The following is a 19,319-nucleotide window of genomic DNA, read 5'->3' on the forward strand; positions in this document are numbered from 1 at the left end:
GGACCTAATCTTGAACTCACATTTAACTTCAGTTTCAAGTCCAATTCTCTTTTGGGTTGATAATGTTAGCATGCATAAGCTGCATAGGCTTAATAAGAACAAAATCATCACTCAGATACTTCTGAACCTGTTACAATCAGTCTATCTAAATGTCTTTGAGATACCACCTGAAGTGTTTTTCAGCAAAAGGAGGTAAAAACGAAACAAGCAGGTTTACAGAACCACAGCATGACTGAAGTGGGAAGGAACTCGTGCAGCTCATCTGGTTCAGCTGCCCCCGCTCAAGCAGATCATCCAGAGCTGGTTGCCCAGGACCGTGACCAGACAACTTTTTAATATCTCCAAGGAGGTAGACTCTCTGGGAAACCAGTGCTAGTACGCTCAGTCACCCTGAGAGTAAAACAAAAAAGCTTTTCCTGATGTTGAGAGGGAAGCTTCTGTGTTTCAGTTTGCGTGCACTGCTTCTTGTCCTGTCACTGGGCACCACTGACCGGAAGCTGGCTCCATCTTCTTTATACCCTCCCTTCAGATATTTGTTTAGCTGGTGAGACCAATACAAGACCACTGACCAAACACCTCAAATACAACAGAAGAAATATTGATGAATACTGCTGTCACCTCACCTCTCCATTTCCAATACTATCTTCCCAGTCCACTATACTCAAGACCAATACACTTCTATCTTCTGCAGACTACCAATAATTAAGATATCATGGCTGATACCTATTACTACATTTCCTACCTGATGCAAAGCATATTCATCCCAGCAAAGCAGACAACATTCTTTCTCCTCAATCAATGATGCATAACTTCCCAATGCCAGTCCACCAACAGTAATTACAGAATATAGTTGATTGCATTTAAATCCCCACAGGGTGCAGAAAAGTGTTTGCTACTAAAGTCATTTTTTCAGTCTCATTAGAGAAAGAATGCTAAACAAAAGTTTAAAAAATATGTTTCTAACTGAAGCAGTGGTACTAGTAAGTGCTCATTTCACGTTTTCACCTTTTTTTTTTTTTACCTCTGTTCTTATTTCTGTTTAAGAAAACCTCTAACAATATGCAATGTTTTTAAAGGCTGCAATTTTTTTAACTATCACACCAATATGGAAGAGTTATTTCAAGGTTTTACTTAACATAGTAATGAATGTATTTAAATTGTTAAAAAACCCCAACACTGCAAAAGCATGGTTGCAAGTTATCAGATTGATACACAGAAGATGAGTTTCTGTTGAAAGGCATTTAACAAGTATTTGCACAAGACGCTCCAAGTCACTTTCACAGGAATATACCTCATTTGCTGCAATTACAAGAAATTGTCCCATTGGTAAAGTCAAGTTAAGACCCCAGATTCATCTGTCCCAGCCTTAAGGCATGTAACTGTGGCACACAACCCAGGATTTCAGTATTCCTTGACAGTACAGACAGCAGGGGAAAGTCATTACACTTCAGAAAAGTACCTCATCCTTCACATCTGGCCTCCTAAAACAGGTTGCCAATAGGCTTGGATTGGATTGATTGTACATGATCATTACTAGGAAGATAATGAGTCACAATATTCTTATCTTGCAGCATGTACAGCAATACACATCACCTCCTCCACAGCAGAGACTCTTTAACATGTTCTGTGTTTCCTACCACTTCATATATCAGTCTGCAACTGAAGTTCAGGGCTACTATAACAAATCAAAGAACAGAAATTCCACAGACTATGTAAAAAACAATGCACACAGAAGAGCAACAAAACAGCAATCCTACTTCCATTACTTGTTATCATATTTAAAGCCACGCTGATTGGCTAGGCTTATGAAAACAGAACAAAACAAACCCCACACAGCACACCATCAGGCACTAGGATCACACTTGGTATGGTTGTTTTTTTTTATGCCAAGCATCCACTTGAAAAACTCTCCCATTATGCATTCACCTGATACAGTAAGTATGATTCATTGAAGACTCATTCCTCATTATGATCATCATTCATTCGCTATGATTCATTGACACAGTGGAGCAACTGCTTAAAGACTTCGTAACAGCCACTACTTTTTCTCAACTCCCAGTTCCCTTAAAAATACAGACAAATTTGTATTAATTTTAAAAAAAGGAGAAAAAGAAGATTCGCACCCTGAGCTTTCTCCAGACCAAAATAAGGAACAATAAAGCCAAGGTAGACAATTGTGCACACAGGTGTTTGCAAGCATGCAGGTAAGAAGCCTTGTAAATGTCCTAGAGAGACTGTGCTTAACTGTGTGCCTCAGGCTTTAGCCTCCTTTCTCACTTCATGCAAAACCAAGGCTAGTATTTCCAGAAGAAGCACTAATACCTATACAATAGAACCACAGTGGAAAAGTGCAATTGTCAGACCTGGGTATTACTTGTAACTTGCATAATCCATTTTAAAAGTCATTATATCCTGTAAGAGCACTTTCTTCCCTCCTCCTAAAGACAATGGAAATTAATAGGTTTCTAAGCATTACAGATGTTATAATCAAATTCTCATCCAGTTCTTCACTTTTGTGTTTTCACTGAAGATTACAGATTGATCTGCTGTGCGTTTAATCACATCAGAAACGCTTTATCTTCACTGTGCCGAGACTCTTAGGATACAAAGTGATTTCCTAAGTCATGCAAAGATCATGAGACAGGTTCTTCTGTATGATAGTTTCGGGGTTTGTTTTCTCTTTACCAGTCAGGTTTAAACCGGGTTCTCTGAAATACAGAGAACAGCTACCTGGATCAGGAGTACTGCACTACAACCACGTGCCCTTTCTATTGCACTTTCAGACCAGGCTGCACTGCATTAGAAGACAGAGACAAAACCAGAAATGAAGGAAAACTTGGAAACAAACTCAAAAGTGACAATCATTGTTTCAGGCAAATCTCAGCATGTGCGCATAGCAGACTATTATGACTTATTTTGTACATAAATGCTTAACTAGTGAATGCTTAACCAGTAAATTCCTGAACTAGGAATTTCTAGTTTAGCTCTACCAGACTAATTCTAACTTTTCAAGCTGCCTAGGCTATGTAACGCCTCATTATCTATTAAAAAAAAAGAAACCTTTCAACTGTAACAGATTACTCTTCTAATGAATCAAGTACTAATTATGAGGCTGGATAAAGCAGTTAAAACACAAAAGTGAGGAAGGTACAACAGGGATACATTGGACATAGGGGACAGCATACCCAAACAGAACAATGATCTTTAAGATCACAATTGCTGTCTTCACCCTTTATAATAAAGGAGAATATAAGCCACCAGCTTTACAACAGACTTTGAAAACTGAAGTTGGAAAAACATGCAAGCAGTTTCTGTCCTTTCCTTCTAAGGGTCTTTATGAGAGAATCAGCATTTTCTTCAGTAATCTTACTGATAACGTTTTAAAACTAACACTCTGTTTTGGTTTTCAGTGACAAAAGTCTTCTGCCCTCAAGTCCATTTTCCATACAAAGTACCTAAGAGTTATTCTATTAATCAACAGTGTTTGGACTCCAGCCAAACAAAACTACCAATTTATCTAACAGTGCATAACAAGCACTGAACTGTATTTAAAAGCTCTTAAAATTTTAAAGAGCAGCAACATCAGTTTGAAAAAGATAATACTGTGCTGTTTGGGCTTTTCCTTTTACTTTTGACCTATGAAAATTAAAAATTGGGCTGATTCAGTTTTTCAGTTGCATAAGCATAAGCTGCTGTCTTGCAAATCAAGCTCTTACAGACACATACCTGAGGAGAAACTACTTTGCATGGTAGTTAAGCACTGAAATGCAACCATGTTATATGAAAGACAGAAAGAAAACACTAAATCAGGATCAAACTGTTCTGAAGACCTTACACTTAATAAAAAGCTCTACTGCTGCTGTTAACAGACCCTAACATAGGTCACAGACACCTTATGCCCAAAACAACCTTGTGCCTTTCCAAGGAGGTGAAAAGATCATCACAGACTTCAATTCTAATATAGTGGTGGGATTAGTTTTACTTCCTGATTGAAGTCTCATCTTTAAACAGTAAACTAAATACATGTGCCAACTTACACCTTGCAAGTATACTGGGAAATACCTGGGACTCCATTCCAGTGCTCTCTACCTTTTTCCATCTATCTATTGTCTACATAAGACCAAGGCAAATATGTGCAGCAATAAACGAGGCTAATCATCAAATCAGACTTCTGGCATAACTTCACTGAGGTCAACAGTTACTGCAGCAGGGATCTATCTGTACAGATGAAGTCATCATATCAAATGGGTTTAAGTGTCTGCCTTCAAGCTCAGCAACCATAATGAAGCCATAGCCCTGTATCAGCCTCCTGTAAATAACTGGCCATTCACTTAGGTGTTTAAACAATGATTCAGAAATCTGGTTACAACATTACGTCACAGGAAAATCCCTGGGACAAACTCAGATTAAAAGAAGTATGTAGATAACCTCAGAGTACATGTAGTAAATCCATATAATTCCACTTCATGTCCTGTTACTCATCATCTCAACATGCAAAAGGACAATTTTGTTTTCCTACTTCTTTCCCAGACCAGCAAGAATCCAGGTCTCCTTAAAATTTGCACAAGGAAAAACCCACGTGGAACAGCTTAATTACCAATATCAAACACTTCCCTGAAGCACTCCAAAAACTTTTTAAAAACCCATATATTCATGGCAGGTTTATGTGCACTACATAAGGCTAGACAGATATACCACGGAAATAAGAAAAAGTAAATTAAATCATAATTACATCTCAGCAAGAGTGGGGGGAAACTAGATGAGCATACATTAACTATTTCCAATGAGGTGGAAAGCACGAAAGCTGCAGAGCCCCTCTACGTAACCTATAGTTTTATTTATTTACTTCCAATCACATTTTACCATTTAGCTCACAATAGAGGAAGCAATTAATATTATTGACCATCTCCTTTTTTTCCTAGCAGCAGCTTTTTGTTCTGCTTTTGTCTGTAGAGTAGCTGTTTCTTAAACCAGACTAATACTGAGAAAATTGGTGGAGGTGGGAAGGGAGAACATATAAGGGCATACATGTCTGGAAAGTTACAGGCACAAAGAGGCACTATGATCAATGCCACATCCCCAAATGTCATACTAAATGCTTAAATACAGCAGAGAACAATTGGAGTCATGTATTCTGCCCACTGCATGGGAAACTTAGCTGGCAGCTCCTGCTCACAGCCACAGTTCTCAGTACCTCTAAGGACAAGACCAAAAAAGTCCCATCAGTGGTTCTGTGGAGTCACTGTTATGTTCCTCTGGCTGACCAGCTTAGAAACACGAATTCTTTTTTTCCCCGGGCAGATCACAGCCTTGTGCAAACCCACAGCACCTCTGGCAAGCAGGGAGATGAAGCACAAGGAGGAAGGAATGGGTGCACAGGGTACTTAAACGACCGTGTTACACAACCAATCACTGCAGCAGTCAGCACAAAGCCACCAACTTGAAAGACAAATGCAAGAGAAAAAGAACAAGTCTATAGGTGGTTCACAGATGAAGGAGAGTGAAATACTCATGTTTGGTCATGACCTCTGCTGTGAACTCAGCAAGGCAAGTCACCTGCAGCAGGATTTCTTCAACAGTAGCTACTGCTGATACATAGCTGATCAGACAGACAGACTGTGGCTCAAGCCTGTGATCTGGTTTCCCCAAATTGAAACACAGGTGCTACAGCCACATGACTTTGGTCTAGTGTAACTCCATAATACAAGTTCCCATCTGTCAAAAACATTCTGGACGGTTAACTTTGGTACCAGACAGCTTCACGACAAATCAAGCATTCCCTGCCTGCAATCAGAACAGAAACATAAAGCTAGCATAAGCACTGTGTCATGTGCTTCAGCTGTTTTGATGGAAATGTGATGGTGTACCCCCACCTGATCTGAACAGATGCTATGCTGCAGGGTGACAACACAGAAATTCATAATGTCCATGACTGGACAGCAGATGCAGCACTTCTGAAAACTGGTTATCTTTGCGGTCCTCAGCAATGAGACAAGGAAAAGGCTTGCTCATGTCTCCACTTGTCATTATTACTGGTCTTTCCCCCTGAAGACTCAACATGGTCTAGTGGGTGCCCAGATCTATCAGAATTGGATCCCAATCTCCTTTGCAACCTCTGCAGAGTACACTAGTATCAGTACACTAGAAAAAATGTACTGCAATTTACTAACAGAGCCCTTGTTTGTTTGGTTTTTTTTAAAATATGGAATTTAGCTGCAGTAAAATTGTTATTTTAAAATTAAAATATAAATCTAATAGTGTATTTCTGTTCAAGGAGAAGTTATATGCTTACTTTTTTTTTTTCCAGTTCCACTTACGTTAAGACTCAGTTTCTGGTGTTTACTCCCTCCAACTTGAAGGTTCGTATCTGCATCCTGAAATACCTAGGTTACCAGTCTGCAAGGAATTCATACTTGGTAAGGCCTCTCCTTAAGGACAATGTGTCAAGACTACCAGGCCTACTACAAAGACACTTGGAAGTAGTGCATTAAAGCAAATTAAACAAATTAAAGTAGTGCATTAAAGAACATCCTTTCCTGGCTACAGGATTGGACTTCAACCTCACAATCACCACTGATCCACTGGATGACATTGGGCATATTTTTGCTTTCCCCTGTCCTTTACCTGTCCCATTCACTAAGTTCTGACTGAAGGGTTTCCTACAGAGTTGAGTCCAGTAGCCCCAAGGGTTAGTTGAATCCTGTCAATGTTGGAGTTAAAAAAAAAAAAAAAAAAAGTTACTTAGTCTTGTGCAGAATGACTGCTACCCACAGCCACCCCATTACTGCATTCCCATTCTTGGTTCAGCTTGGAAGGGTTGAGAAGGTGCATCACAGGGAGGCCCTGGTAACACTGAGACAAGAGAAATATGGTGATCTACTGACCCCACCTGGCATCAAAGTCATACATTTCAGTGGGAGGTAACAAAACTACTTTCTCAATGTTCACAAAGATAATGTGTCACCTGCAGGCTGCTCCTTTTAATGGAATTCACTCTCTCAGTAGCTGTGATGCTATAACCTTGGCAGAGGAGGAAAGGAATTAGCTGAGGAAGCTCACCAGCTATATGCAGAAAAGGCAACATGCAGAAGAGCTAGAGAAGCTGACTACAGACAGCTGGGCAATAGCAAGCTTGCCACCCACTGTCACAAAACAAGCCTGCAATTCTTCGAGCAGGCCTGCTGGTCTTAGAAAACTTCTGTGCCAGCAGCAATCACAGAACAGTTAGGCAAAAGCACGGCTGGGCAATGTTAACTCCCTTGACATGCCATTCCCCAAACTGATTTGAGTCAAGTTGGCCTTTGCCTTAATGATACACAAGGTAGAAAACAGAGCAAAACCTCACCAACAGATATTCTCCATTGTGCAGGTGAAGAAGGTCAAGAAGCAAGCTAAAACCCTCATAACCTTCTGGGAAGAGCCAACTGTACAAGCTGGTCCCATCAGACAGCTCTTGGAAAAGGTCTTTTTCCTATCTCAAAGCAAAATCTCATTTTCATGCCCTTCTACTGTCAAGGGATGTCAAGTATCATGCATGTGCCAGAAAAGGCAAAATGCCTTCCTTTTAATGAGTCATGCTGAGAGAAGTTTCCAAAGTCATCACCACATGCCTGAAAAAGCACGAAAGGAAGATAAAATACTTTGAACTCTTGTTTCTTACTCATTAGAATGGCAATGAAAAGAAAAATCAAACAGAAAACCAAACAATCAACCTCAACACATTCATAGTCATTGGCCAGTACAGTTTCTAACACAATGCTTATAAAAATGCTGTCTCCATAAAATGGAAAAGAATTACCTTGAAACAGCATGAAAACAAAAACATGAGCACCAGGAAATTAAAAGGGAAGACGTTCCAGGGAGCGTTTTTTTTCCTGTAACACTAACAGCAGCTTACAGCAGACTATTCCCCAGAAAATAAAACTGCTTTCCATGTTTTAAAACATGCAAAAAAGCACAAAGTATGGAGCAACTCCAGTTTTACTGTAACATCAAAGGCCTAATTCTCACAGAGAAAACGCCTCACTGCACCAAGAGTCATGAAATGAGTATAAAGATGTATCTGCAACAATCCTAAAGCCTTTTTTTTTTTTTTTTTTTTTGAGTAGCTTAATGTTCTCACTCTTGGTAACACAAGCATCCTGCCAGCTTCTGCTCTATAAAAAAGTGTGCTTATGCAGAGTAATTCGAGTGACAAATTTATTCCCGTATCTCTAGACAAGCAGATATCACTTCACATATGACAATGCTTTCTGCCTGTATAGTCCCTCTGGTTCATTAGTACTGTTACCAGGGCTCCTGGGCCAGGGTTTGCGTTAAGCCGACATTTTCATATCCAAGTTAAAGAAGCTTAAGCACTTGACCTATCTCGGTAATTAGGTCTAAGTTACCTTGACAAGACCATAAGATCTGAGCTGGAAGGCTCTCCTCAGCTTCCCTCAGTTCAGGTTGCCATCACACAGACATCAAAAGCAGGACTAGAACTTTGAAAGACAAAATCAAACTCAGGTAAAAACTGGAACTCAAAACACACACTGAACCTACTGTTCTGCTGCAACTAATTAATTCTTGATTCTCCACTCAGCTGGCACTGCTCAGCAAACGGGCTCTGGGGAGGAAAGAGGAGCAAATGAACTACAAAACTTACTGATTCTTTAAAAGGGAGCTCATGTTCCTGTCTTTTAGGGAAGGAAAAAGAATCCTAAAGAATTTAATTCCCTCTGAAGAGCATTTCCATAAGAGGTATTTGCCTAATATGTTTGTGACGTACTTTGGAGGCAGTCATCCAGCACACAAGATGTAATAAATACAAAAACGCATGAAAACAAGAAAACAAGAGCTAGGTGTTCTTGTTATCCTTTTCTTTCTTCGATACACAAAATTATTGGAAAATCTTGAGTGACAGCTGAGAACTCAAGGTGCAAGCAAAGCGGACTCTGTCAAGTCAATACATACACAATCAGCTACAGTGCCACCCAGAAAAGCCCACTGATATGGCACAAATTCACTGCCTTGGCTTAAAATTGATCCATACCTACAAATGATAAGCAATGTATGATGCCTGTGCAGCACCTGCTCATATTAATAACTGTTCTTTCCCATACATTTTTTACCACAACCTATCCAATTTACTTCAATTTTGCTCTCTTCTCCTGACCCCCAAGTTCTTTTTTTTCCTCTTTTGTTTTTCTCTTTTCCTTATGCTTTGGCAGTAGGGGAGAATATATTCCAATGTGTTCATTTTTATGCTTTTAGAGAGGTGGCTTTAGTTTTTCAAGGCAGGGAGAGACAACGAACAACTGCCTCCAAGCATGGCAATGTAAATTTTTTTTCTACAAAACAGTCTTGTTTCTTAGTAATAACCTTAAAATAAACCCAGCCAGCCAGCAAGAATGTGAATCTGAGGTACAGCAATGCACTGCAGCAACAAGCACATGCAGATTTCACATAATCTGTACAAGCCCCAAGTATAAAGACAAGTGAAAAAATGTACCTCAGTCCCTAATCAAAGCCCTTATAAAGATGCCTAAGCACTTAAGTACCCTTGAAGTCCTAACAAAGATCACTACTTAGATCATCAGCAGAGTCGCACAGCTCAGCCAGATTTCATGGTTAGCAACATGATGGGATGCAGAAGATAGCACAGTTATGCAGAGTTTGTCAGAATCAAAAGCTGTTCTCTACAGTTTTTTCTACTCTGCTGACGGTAGTAACTGTGCTAGGGACTCCTGCCCTTTATGCTCAACTGTCTAAGCTCTGATCCCAATGTCAAAGAGTTTATCTACATTTACACTAGAGAAAGCTATGAACTTGTATTGGGTTTATGTGCCAAGGTTTTGGTAGCTGAGGGTCTACTGGGGTGGCTTCTGTAAGAAGGGGCTGGAAGCTTCCTCAGTATCCAACAGAGCCAGCTCTAGCCCACTCCAAGGTGGACACAACGCTCCAAAATGCAATGTGCTAGGCAGAATATTCTCTTCAGCACTCTTCATTCTTATTCCTTCATTAAAGAACAACAAAAAAGGCAGACTTTGTTCAACTATCAGCTGGGACAGTTTCTACCTTTAGGCCCACTGACAGAGTGGGTGGGGACGGGAAAAAAAAAAAAAAAAAAAGTAATTTCCCCTGCTTGATGTACTGGAGATGAACTGTTATACCATCAGCCAAGGTGTGCTGAACACAACAGTTGTAGGAACATAAGGCTGAAATGCACCTTCTATCAAGCATGCTCACATGGTACCACAATAGAAAATTTGTTTAACTTGCACAAGTTCTCTCATAAAAAGACACGAGGGACAGGATTGCCTCATCATTCTGATTGGAAGGCTCTTACAGCATGTTGTTACTCTGCCAATCCAGAACGTTTTCCTTATTTTCTGTCTTGATGCATTCCTGGCTGCTCTACAAACACTTGGTTTACAGTCAACATCAGTTTCAGTACCTTTTCTTTAGCACCCTGGCCACTCACCAACCTAATCCACAGCAATGAAATCAGGCTTTGATTTTGCTAGACAAAGCAAGCCATCTTCTTCCAATTTCCTCACAAAGGAGGACTCTTCCATGCCCTGTTCTACTGTGCCATCCCTTCCTGCACCCTTTCATGCTTTCTTTTAGGCCAGCAACTATCAGAGAATGGTCAAGCACCAGGCTAGAAAGGAGGACTATGCAGAGCTGAAAAAACAAAAGATGATGATGTCACAGTTCCCCATCTCGGATGCAGAAGCTGGAAGCTGAATGGAGAAGCTGCTCTGAAACTGTAGAAACCCTTGTAAGAGAACCTGATGTTTTTTTGGAAAGAACTCTGGATTGTTACAAGACTAAAAGAACTTACCTGAGGGACTGCTGGAAAACAATGCTTGACAGATGCAACTACTGTGGTAAGTATCTCACTGTACCTACTGTCAAGCCATATGCAAAAAATCAGCATCTGCAACTCAAGGAAAGCGACTGAAGATACTTTAGGAAAAAGAAGAAAATGCTCTGCTGGGAAGAGCACAGCAACAGTTTGCACCGACCATTATTAAAGATGCAGTAGATGCAATGCTGCCAATCCACATCCTGTTGGTCACACACTATCAAGCTCCCAAGTTTTAAGGGAACTAGCGTCTGCATGGCAAAGGCATCGAAGTCTTGACACCTGCCTACCGAGATTTTCATTAAAGACACAGTACAGATTTGAAAAAAAAAAAAAAAAGTTAAAAAGTTGTAGAATTCTAAAATCACTAAAACATGGGAAGAAACAAAGGTAGCAGTATTGAATCTCAGTGCCAGCACCACAGTGCTGCAAGGCACACGACCCACAGGTAAACAGCTATAAGGAGTTTCAGGACATTTGCTGCACCTATTGATTGTTCCCATTCTGGGCCGTTACAATATTCAAAGCTTCTCTTCAAATCTGTTAACTTTTAAATTTCACTAGTAATTTATGCTTACAAGCAGTAGTAAAACATGGAAAGCTGTTCACTTCCCAGATTTGCTCTTCCCTGGTGTTGGATGCAGTGGCTTCCAGGAACATTTCATACATCTAAGTAGGCCTCTGTCCAGAAGCAGAAATTGCCTTTTCTCTCAGCCATGGAGCCAATGCTGGCATGACAGCTTTAAGGCGTTCGCCTCAACCACAGCATGTTGCCCATGGAGAATGGAAGTAAATGCAAATGCATCTCTGACCAGGGAAAAGAATGCCAGTGGTTGCACTACCACTTCCAGTTGAAAACTCAAAAAACCATGAGTACTTCCCTAACCAATACCATCCAGTGTTACTTAATCTGGCCTGGCTGGAAATCAGAAAAGCACTGGCCCCACAAAGAAAGCTCATGCTTCCAGTGGCATTGGAGTTTGATGCACAATGCAAAGGGAGGGCAGGAAGAAGTGTCACAAATCTCCAGGCATAAATTCTGGCTGTAAGAAAAGCCCTTAGGAGCATCAGTTTTATTACATTGCACTAGAAATACTTCTAGATTTAGAAGAAGCTTAAACAAAGCCACAGTTAGCAGCACAAGTCTGCATAAACCCACTGCAGCAGTTCTTCACATCTACATCTATCTGCTGGTTGGACTGCACTGCATTGCCCTAATACATTATAATGTCTTACCGAGTCTGCTTCCTCCTGTGCCAACAGATTAGCATTAGCCACCTTAATAGGACTCTATTAACATTTCTTGATTGCATTAGACACTGGCATTGCCTGGCCTCACTGATTTGATTTACAGTGTAAACTGCTGTGTATTTTCATTTACTATTTTGTTTCAGAGAATGAAAGGACCAGCCCTACTTCAAAATACAGGCTAACTCTTTGGTAATGACACTTGATGCTTCTGTGTCAGCAAACTTTATTGTATTTGTTGACCGGTTCTTAGCCGGATTTCAGCATTTTTTTGCAAGCAGGGCAGTAACTTACATTTCATTTCAGTTATTCAGCATCACAATCTCTGAGGACAGAAAGGGAAACCAAGCAGAAATGCAACGCCTTTAACAGAAACCCACTACATCACTAATTTGCCAGTCACAATAGTTGAACTAGAAGCAAATGTAGTAGTTTCCATGGGCTGCTGAGGCAGCACGACAGACTGACAGTGGGATACAAGGGGAACAACTCCAAGTGGCAGGAGAGTTAACAGAAATGCATGGGTGCTTTTCTTCCAGAAGCAGAAGCAAGTTTTCCTACCTAAACTGTTCTCTTTTGTGTAGTACTGCAGGTTGCAACACTCACTTGTAACAGAGCAGGTGACTCAGGGCTTACCCTGAGCACACAGCCACAGCAACATCAAGGGGGAAGGCAAAAGCAGAGCCATCTTGCAGCACCATGCACAGAAGATGAATTCTCTAGTTAGGCTAGTACTAACTGTAATCAATTGTAATTAAGATCAATCATACAATCAGTGACTTTCTTCTGTAAAAAAGTCTTGCTTTTTTTGTTCAACAAAGAACAGCTAGAATTCCATTAGTACTTTGCTGCATCTGTGACCTGGTGACATGAGATGAGGTGATGTGATGCATGAGTAAAATGCAACATTGAAAAGCACTCTCTTGATTTTCCCTGCATTAAATCATTCCGCATTTCAATTTTCCTGTGGCTGATGCTATCACTTACCTGCATGAACACAAATCTCGCAAGACCTACAGAAAACCATTTTCCACATCATGGATATACTAGACCTGGGTTTGTGATTCACCATATTTCACAATACACATCAATGTCACAGTAGCTCTCACTATATAAATTGCTAATTAAAAGCAAAGTTACTTCTGAATGTTGTTGAAAAAGATTCAGTTGAAGAAAGATTTTTAGATGTATAATATGCTCATTAGCCAATTTACCCATGTAAGATATTAATTTCATTAGCACTAAGACATATAAATAAGAACGAAAAATGAAACTATATTCTGTACAGCAGTAGTTTCCATAAGGGTGAGAGAAGCAGATACCATCAGTTGCATCCTCTTGTGATATACAGTAAAATAGCTAACTGACCCCCCCTACTTAAATAAGTGCCTAAACTCATCCCTGAAGAACATTCAGCCACTCAGACCCCCATTTGCAAATTAAAAGGAAAAAAAAGAAAATCCTTTTCCCAAGAACATACAGGTTCTTGAATAAGAACAGCTACACAAATAGTTTCATGCCCTATTATGTGACACTATTACTTCTGTGTGAGGGCAAGTCAGACTGTACCTCTGCAGATGTCATCCAAATTTAGATGTGAGGCAAATTTCATCCTTGTTGTTTAGTGACTGTACATAGTTCCAGCAAACTGCAGAAGAAATGGTTCCCACTCTATCAGCAGCTTCTAATGCTATCCATTCAAAGAAGAAAAAAACTAGTATGATCATGCAGTCTCTGATATGATCCACATACAGACCAAAGATGCAGAACAGCCACGGGAAAGGCCAATTCCGCTTTCACCCACAAACACCAGTAAAGTGTATATAAGAGACAGACCGGGTCTAGTTTCTCCTGGTCAGGAGGCATAAACCCAAATTCTTTCCAAAGGTGCCTTTTTTTTTTTTTTTTTTTTTTTTAAGAAATGTGACAAACTGGCAGCGATATAACAATTAAGCAATGCATGGGTACACTTCATTCCATGTGACCTGAGGGGTGTTTCTAATGGGGGGAAGACAGAAAACACAAGACAAATTGAAGTGACCTTGCTGGTCTGTAGCCAACATTCTCAGAACTAAGGAAACGGAAGCAGAAAAGCAGACAAGTGAAGGAAGGCCTAAGAGGCTCTGAAAAGCACTTGAAAAAACAAAGGTCTTCCTCTGAAAATTGAATAGCTGATGCTGATTTCTGACTTAAATTTAACCACTTCCCTATACAATTTTAAAAAGGTCTGGCATCCAAAACCCACTCATCCTGTAAATCTCAAGCATCGCAAGACAGAAGAAGGGGTCACCACTGTCACTCAGTAATTCCGCATGCTCTGCTACCAGTACCAAAAACGCTATTTCAGTATTACTTATTATGCAAAGCTCCTATTTAAAATGCCCATCAAGTCAGGAGAAAGAAAAGGCATCTAACTGTTCCACTGCAGTAACTGGCGTTACCTCTACTTAGAATAAACCAACACCACACACAGTAGGCCCCCGATCTTCAGGTGCAATCCATGTGGAGATGAGATGTGTGCAGAGCACAGTAACACCTTCTGTAAAATAGAAGGAACTTTTTGCCTGCGGAAATTATGTCCTCTGGTGGACAGCACTTTTGCCAAGACACCATTGGATCTAATGAGTTGAAAAATAATTTTACAAATGCACCAACAAGAAAACCCAGCCCTGCTGTGAAACCACAGCCATGCTACCTTTCTTCACTGGTTCTGCCTTCTCCTCAGCTTGAATTAGCTTTTACAAACACTGACTGCAGCTGAAAAAGAAAACCACAACTCAAGTCATCACTGTTTACAGCGGAACTTCACCAGCAGGATCAGCGCAAATGCTCTGGGAATGAAACAGCAATTATTTTTATACCTGAAACATATTTGTGAGAGGGCAGAGTAGCAGAACGGTAGGCACAGAAGCATCAGTTTAAGAACCACTCCAGCATCTCATAAAGGCCCTCTTCTCCTTAACAATGCACAAATCAATGGTTACACACTCAGGCAAACAGGACAGACGGAAAGAATGCAGGTTGATCTGAACACCTGTCAACACCAGCCCCTTGTGCACTGGCAGTATCACTCATGCAACAGGCTAGTCCAACAGACCATCCAGACTATGCTTGTGCCCGACCCTCCAGGAAGATGCAGTCAAGCAGCCTGGGATAAGAACAGTGGTTTTCATTGGATGTGATTACAGCAGTGGGCTTTCCTGCAAAACTAATTCAGTAAGGTTCATGTCACTGTCATAGTATTAGAGATCTCAAGCTTTGCAGCAGGCCCAGCAGTTCACTACATCTTCTACTTGGTTAATAAACGTTCGCCAATCAAGCCTAGACACGAGCACATGCCACAGACAAGCAACCACATAAAAAGCACTCCTGAATACTACTACCACACCAACCTAGTTTGCAGAGACAAAATAGCACCCACTGTCCTCACAGCTACTGAAAACCCAAGTCTTTTACACAGCAAAGTATCGAAGATTGAATTAATCTCAATTAAAAAAATAATAAAAAAATACTCTGTTGCACAGATTAGAACAATTCCACTTGTCAAAACTTGTTTTAGAACTGTGACCATTTTGAATTCAGGGGTGATTTTCCTAATAAAATTAAACAGCACAAGTCATTTTTCCATTTGGAAAGAGATGCTGCGTAGAAGGAATGACCTTTGCTGTTGCCATTGACTGCTGCTGCATAATACTACTTCGTTCTGTTCTGCTGGTTTCAGATGCTTCCTGCCTACCCATTAAGTGATTGAACTGAGCTACCCACACAGTGTTACCTAGTGACTCCACAGTTAAGACTTAGTGGAGGCCAAAATTACCCACCATTATTTTCCAGTTATGTTTTAGTTCTTCTTTGGCACATGTAAAACTGAAGATGTACTTTAAAAAGATGTTAATTTAACTACTGGAGGCACTCCTTCAGACTCAGGAGCTCAGGCAAGACAGAGACAGATGCTGATCCTCCACTCGGTTATTCCAGAGCAAAACCTGAAGTACATTCAAAGTACGCCCTCACCTGTGCACAGGCCACCAGAAAAAAACAACCATATATGCCATCATTGCCAGCAGGGCCACACAGAACCCATCCAAAGTCACACAATGAATTTGTAGAAGTGACTGGAACAGAAATCAGCTGAAATCAAAACAAAACCCGCTGCAACGGAGTGGAAGGCCTACACAAGTGTGAAACCAAAGGGGCAGAGAGAGAAAAAATAAAGAGGGAGGCAAGAGGGAAGTCACAGAGAGAGAGAGAGCGCACAAGGCCAAGGGGGATAGGGAAGAAAAGGGGAAAGGGTCAAGAGTTCTCTTTATTCTCATTGTGGCTGCATCAGCCACTAAAGAAATATCAAAAGGAGAGCAAAGACATAGTTAAATGCGGAAGAAAGTCCACACAAAATGCAGGTTCCCTTGTCAAGAAGCCAAGTAAAAAAAGCTAACCCAAGGAACAGTCCAGACACCACTCTGGTCAGAAGTACCCAATATTACCAACTCCTCTCTCCCATTCCTTACTCAGTCTTTCATCTCATAGCAATTCAGCAGTGACATGACCCTGGTTACCTACTTCATACATCCTTCAGCTGGCAGTTCTGCAGCAGATGTTAAGGAGAGGCATATATTTACTTAAAGTACAGGAAACAAATCAAGAAACTAAGCCATGCAGACATTTAAGCCCCTGTTTTAAGGTCCAGTGACATTTCCAGTCTTGCACTTTATGGGATTACCGGTGAGTTGGAGGAAGAGAGAGAGGAGATTCAACAAGGCTGTTCAGGCTCCAAATCCTAGATCAAGCTTTCCTGTAAATGTGGTGTATCTCTGAAGAGCTGTTTCTTGATGCCTCAGATGCCATTGTAATCAGATGCCAGCTTTCCCACACAGAAACTAACTTAACCCTCCCTCTTAGCAGTATCATCACCTCCTCCAAACTCACTCCCCAAAACCAGAGAAGATATGAATATTCTCTAACCTTTTCCCGCAACGACTGTAGGTGGACTGCCTGCATCACATCTGAAAGAGTCTACTTTCACAGCGCAGAAATCTTGGCTTTCTGAGGAGGATCTGGCATTTTTAAGTCACTGCTGTCTGTTAAAAAATGAAGTAGGAGATGAAGAACAGATCCCACACCACCGCCACAGGGACGTGTCGGGCAGTGATTTGCAGTTGCTGCTATGTGGGTTTGCAACCTACAATCCTGCAAACATCCAAGCATTTCTGTGCAGGGACTGTTCCAAGTGCTTAAGATCTGGACTCCACTAGGTGAGATCTGGCTCAAAGGAGTGGAGTCGACCACCTCTAAAGGCCCTTTGAAAGCACGTGCCATTGTATTTCCCTTTGTATTTGTGATAAGGCTACAGTGCTGACAGGGGCTGCAAGGCAGGGTACACACAAGCAAAAGAGCCACAACATTTCCATATTTGTGCCTATTCCAGCTCACACGGATAAACTCAGTAGGCTCAATTTACAAAAGCAGCACATTTCCCCGGCTCCTAACCCAGCTGTGTTCTGCCAGAGCTCCTTTGTGAACAGTCAATTCTTGCTTTTCTTTACAATAAAGAGTAGTGACAGCATCACAAAGCTCACATCAAGCCATATTTTGTCTACCAAAGTGAGTGGAATCACATCCAAGAGAAGCACCATCCTTCAAAATTCCTGTGCAAAGCTGTGTTTGAACCAGCAAGCTATACATGCAGGCTACATTACTCACATATTACTGAAAGTGAAAGAGACGCTCCCCTATTTTCCTATCAAAGTTAAAAGAACTGCACACCAACACCAATGAAAAATCAGTAAGACTTTTTGCCCATTTGATTATGTCTTCATCTTCCAAAGATGGAAAACAACCATTTAGTTCAGTGCTATATTTGCATCTACTGAAATTATTGATGCTCTGGCGTTCCTGAGTGCTACGCCTCTGGGCTGCCTATTTTGGGGGAATAATGAAAAAAATAAACACTGCTGGGCAAAATCTTTACGTTTAGCTTTAACATTACCATGCTGTTATAAAGCTGTGCCAAGAACTGGCACCAGACACCAGGCAAGTTTCATGTACAGACCAGCAGCCATCCAGCCACAGCAGAGTTAGGCCTTTCACCTTCAAAAGCAATAGGCTCTGCATGCAACCTAGAAGAAAACCACTTCTGCAACAGCAAGAGATTTCTCGTGTTCTGCCAGCTGGCACTGGCCATTTATGCACCAAGTACGTGCCACCTGGTGCAGGGCTGCTGCTGCCACCTGGCACCGGGGCACCAGGGCTTTGCTGCCGAGCTCCCCAAGCCCTCCGGCCCCAGTCCCAGCCCACCCCTCCAAATTGCTCCGACCTCAGAGGAAGCATGAGTGAAAACGCATGAGCCCTCAGGAGAGACCACGTATCTGCCTTTTCCTTTCAGCAAGTCCTTCCCCGCCCGCACATCCTTATGATTTCAGCGGAGCCCTGGGCCGCTGCGTCCCAGCCTGCTTCTTCCGAGCAGGCGGCAGCGAGCACCGGCTCCGCAAGGCGGCAGCCACAGAGACCCTTCCCGGCCCAGCACCGAGGAGCAGAGCAGGGAGGCGGACGCCCGCGATGCCCCTGCGGCCCCGCACGGCACTCCCGCCACCACCGGAGGCAGAGCAGACCCCGTTCAGAAAAGATGAGGAGGGCAAACGCACCTATGCCTCACTCGCAGAAGTTTGCCCTCGCTGCCCGGTGGGACGACGGCGGGCACCCAGCCGGCGCTCCCCTCACGGCCGCCCCGCGGCGCAGGCTCGGCTCTCACCTGGGCGCGGAGCTTTCGCCATGTCAGGGCTGCCCGCTCGCAGCCGAGCCGTCGCCAGCCGTGTCAGGTGCTCGTCCGCGGGGTCCTCCCGGCGCGACGGCACCCCGCACTCCGCCACCCCATCTGCTCCCGGCAGAGGCCCCGCACCGCCCACTCGCCTGCGGCGCGGAAAGACGCGGCCGGGAGACGACGCCGCCGCGCCGCTCGGTGCCGCCGCGCAGCCCGCCCGCCGCGGCGCAGCCGCCGTCGTTACAAGCGCAGCGAGCGGCTCCGCAGGCAGCGGGGGCCGGCCCGGGCCAACGCGGGGCCGTGGCTGCTCATAAACGACCTGGAGAGAGCGGCTGCCGGCGCTCGAGCGGCCCCCCCCCCTTCTTTCACCGCTGCCGGCAGCGACCCGCGCCAGGCCGAGACCGCCCGCGCCCGCCCGCGCTGCCCCCGCCGGGGCGGTGCTCCTCAGAGCCGCGGGCGCGG

At 42.7% G+C, this 19,319-nt stretch overlaps 1 protein-coding gene across 1 annotated transcript in view; it reads right to left on the minus strand.

The window, feature by feature from the left end:
• Window positions 1-19,319, minus strand: part of PITPNM3 (PITPNM family member 3) — a 119,021-nt gene extending 99,702 nt beyond the window's left edge. The window contains exon 1 of the mRNA XM_037411017.1: window positions 18,849-19,319. Coding sequence (XP_037266914.1) covers window positions 18,849-18,870 — 22 coding nt within the window. The 5' untranslated portion in view covers window positions 18,871-19,319. The remainder of the gene's footprint in view (window positions 1-18,848) is intronic.

The sequence above is a fragment of the Falco rusticolus genome, chromosome 1 (assembly GCF_015220075.1).
Source record: "Falco rusticolus isolate bFalRus1 chromosome 1, bFalRus1.pri, whole genome shotgun sequence".
In the NCBI taxonomy this organism is placed as follows: domain Eukaryota; kingdom Metazoa; phylum Chordata; class Aves; order Falconiformes; family Falconidae; genus Falco; species Falco rusticolus.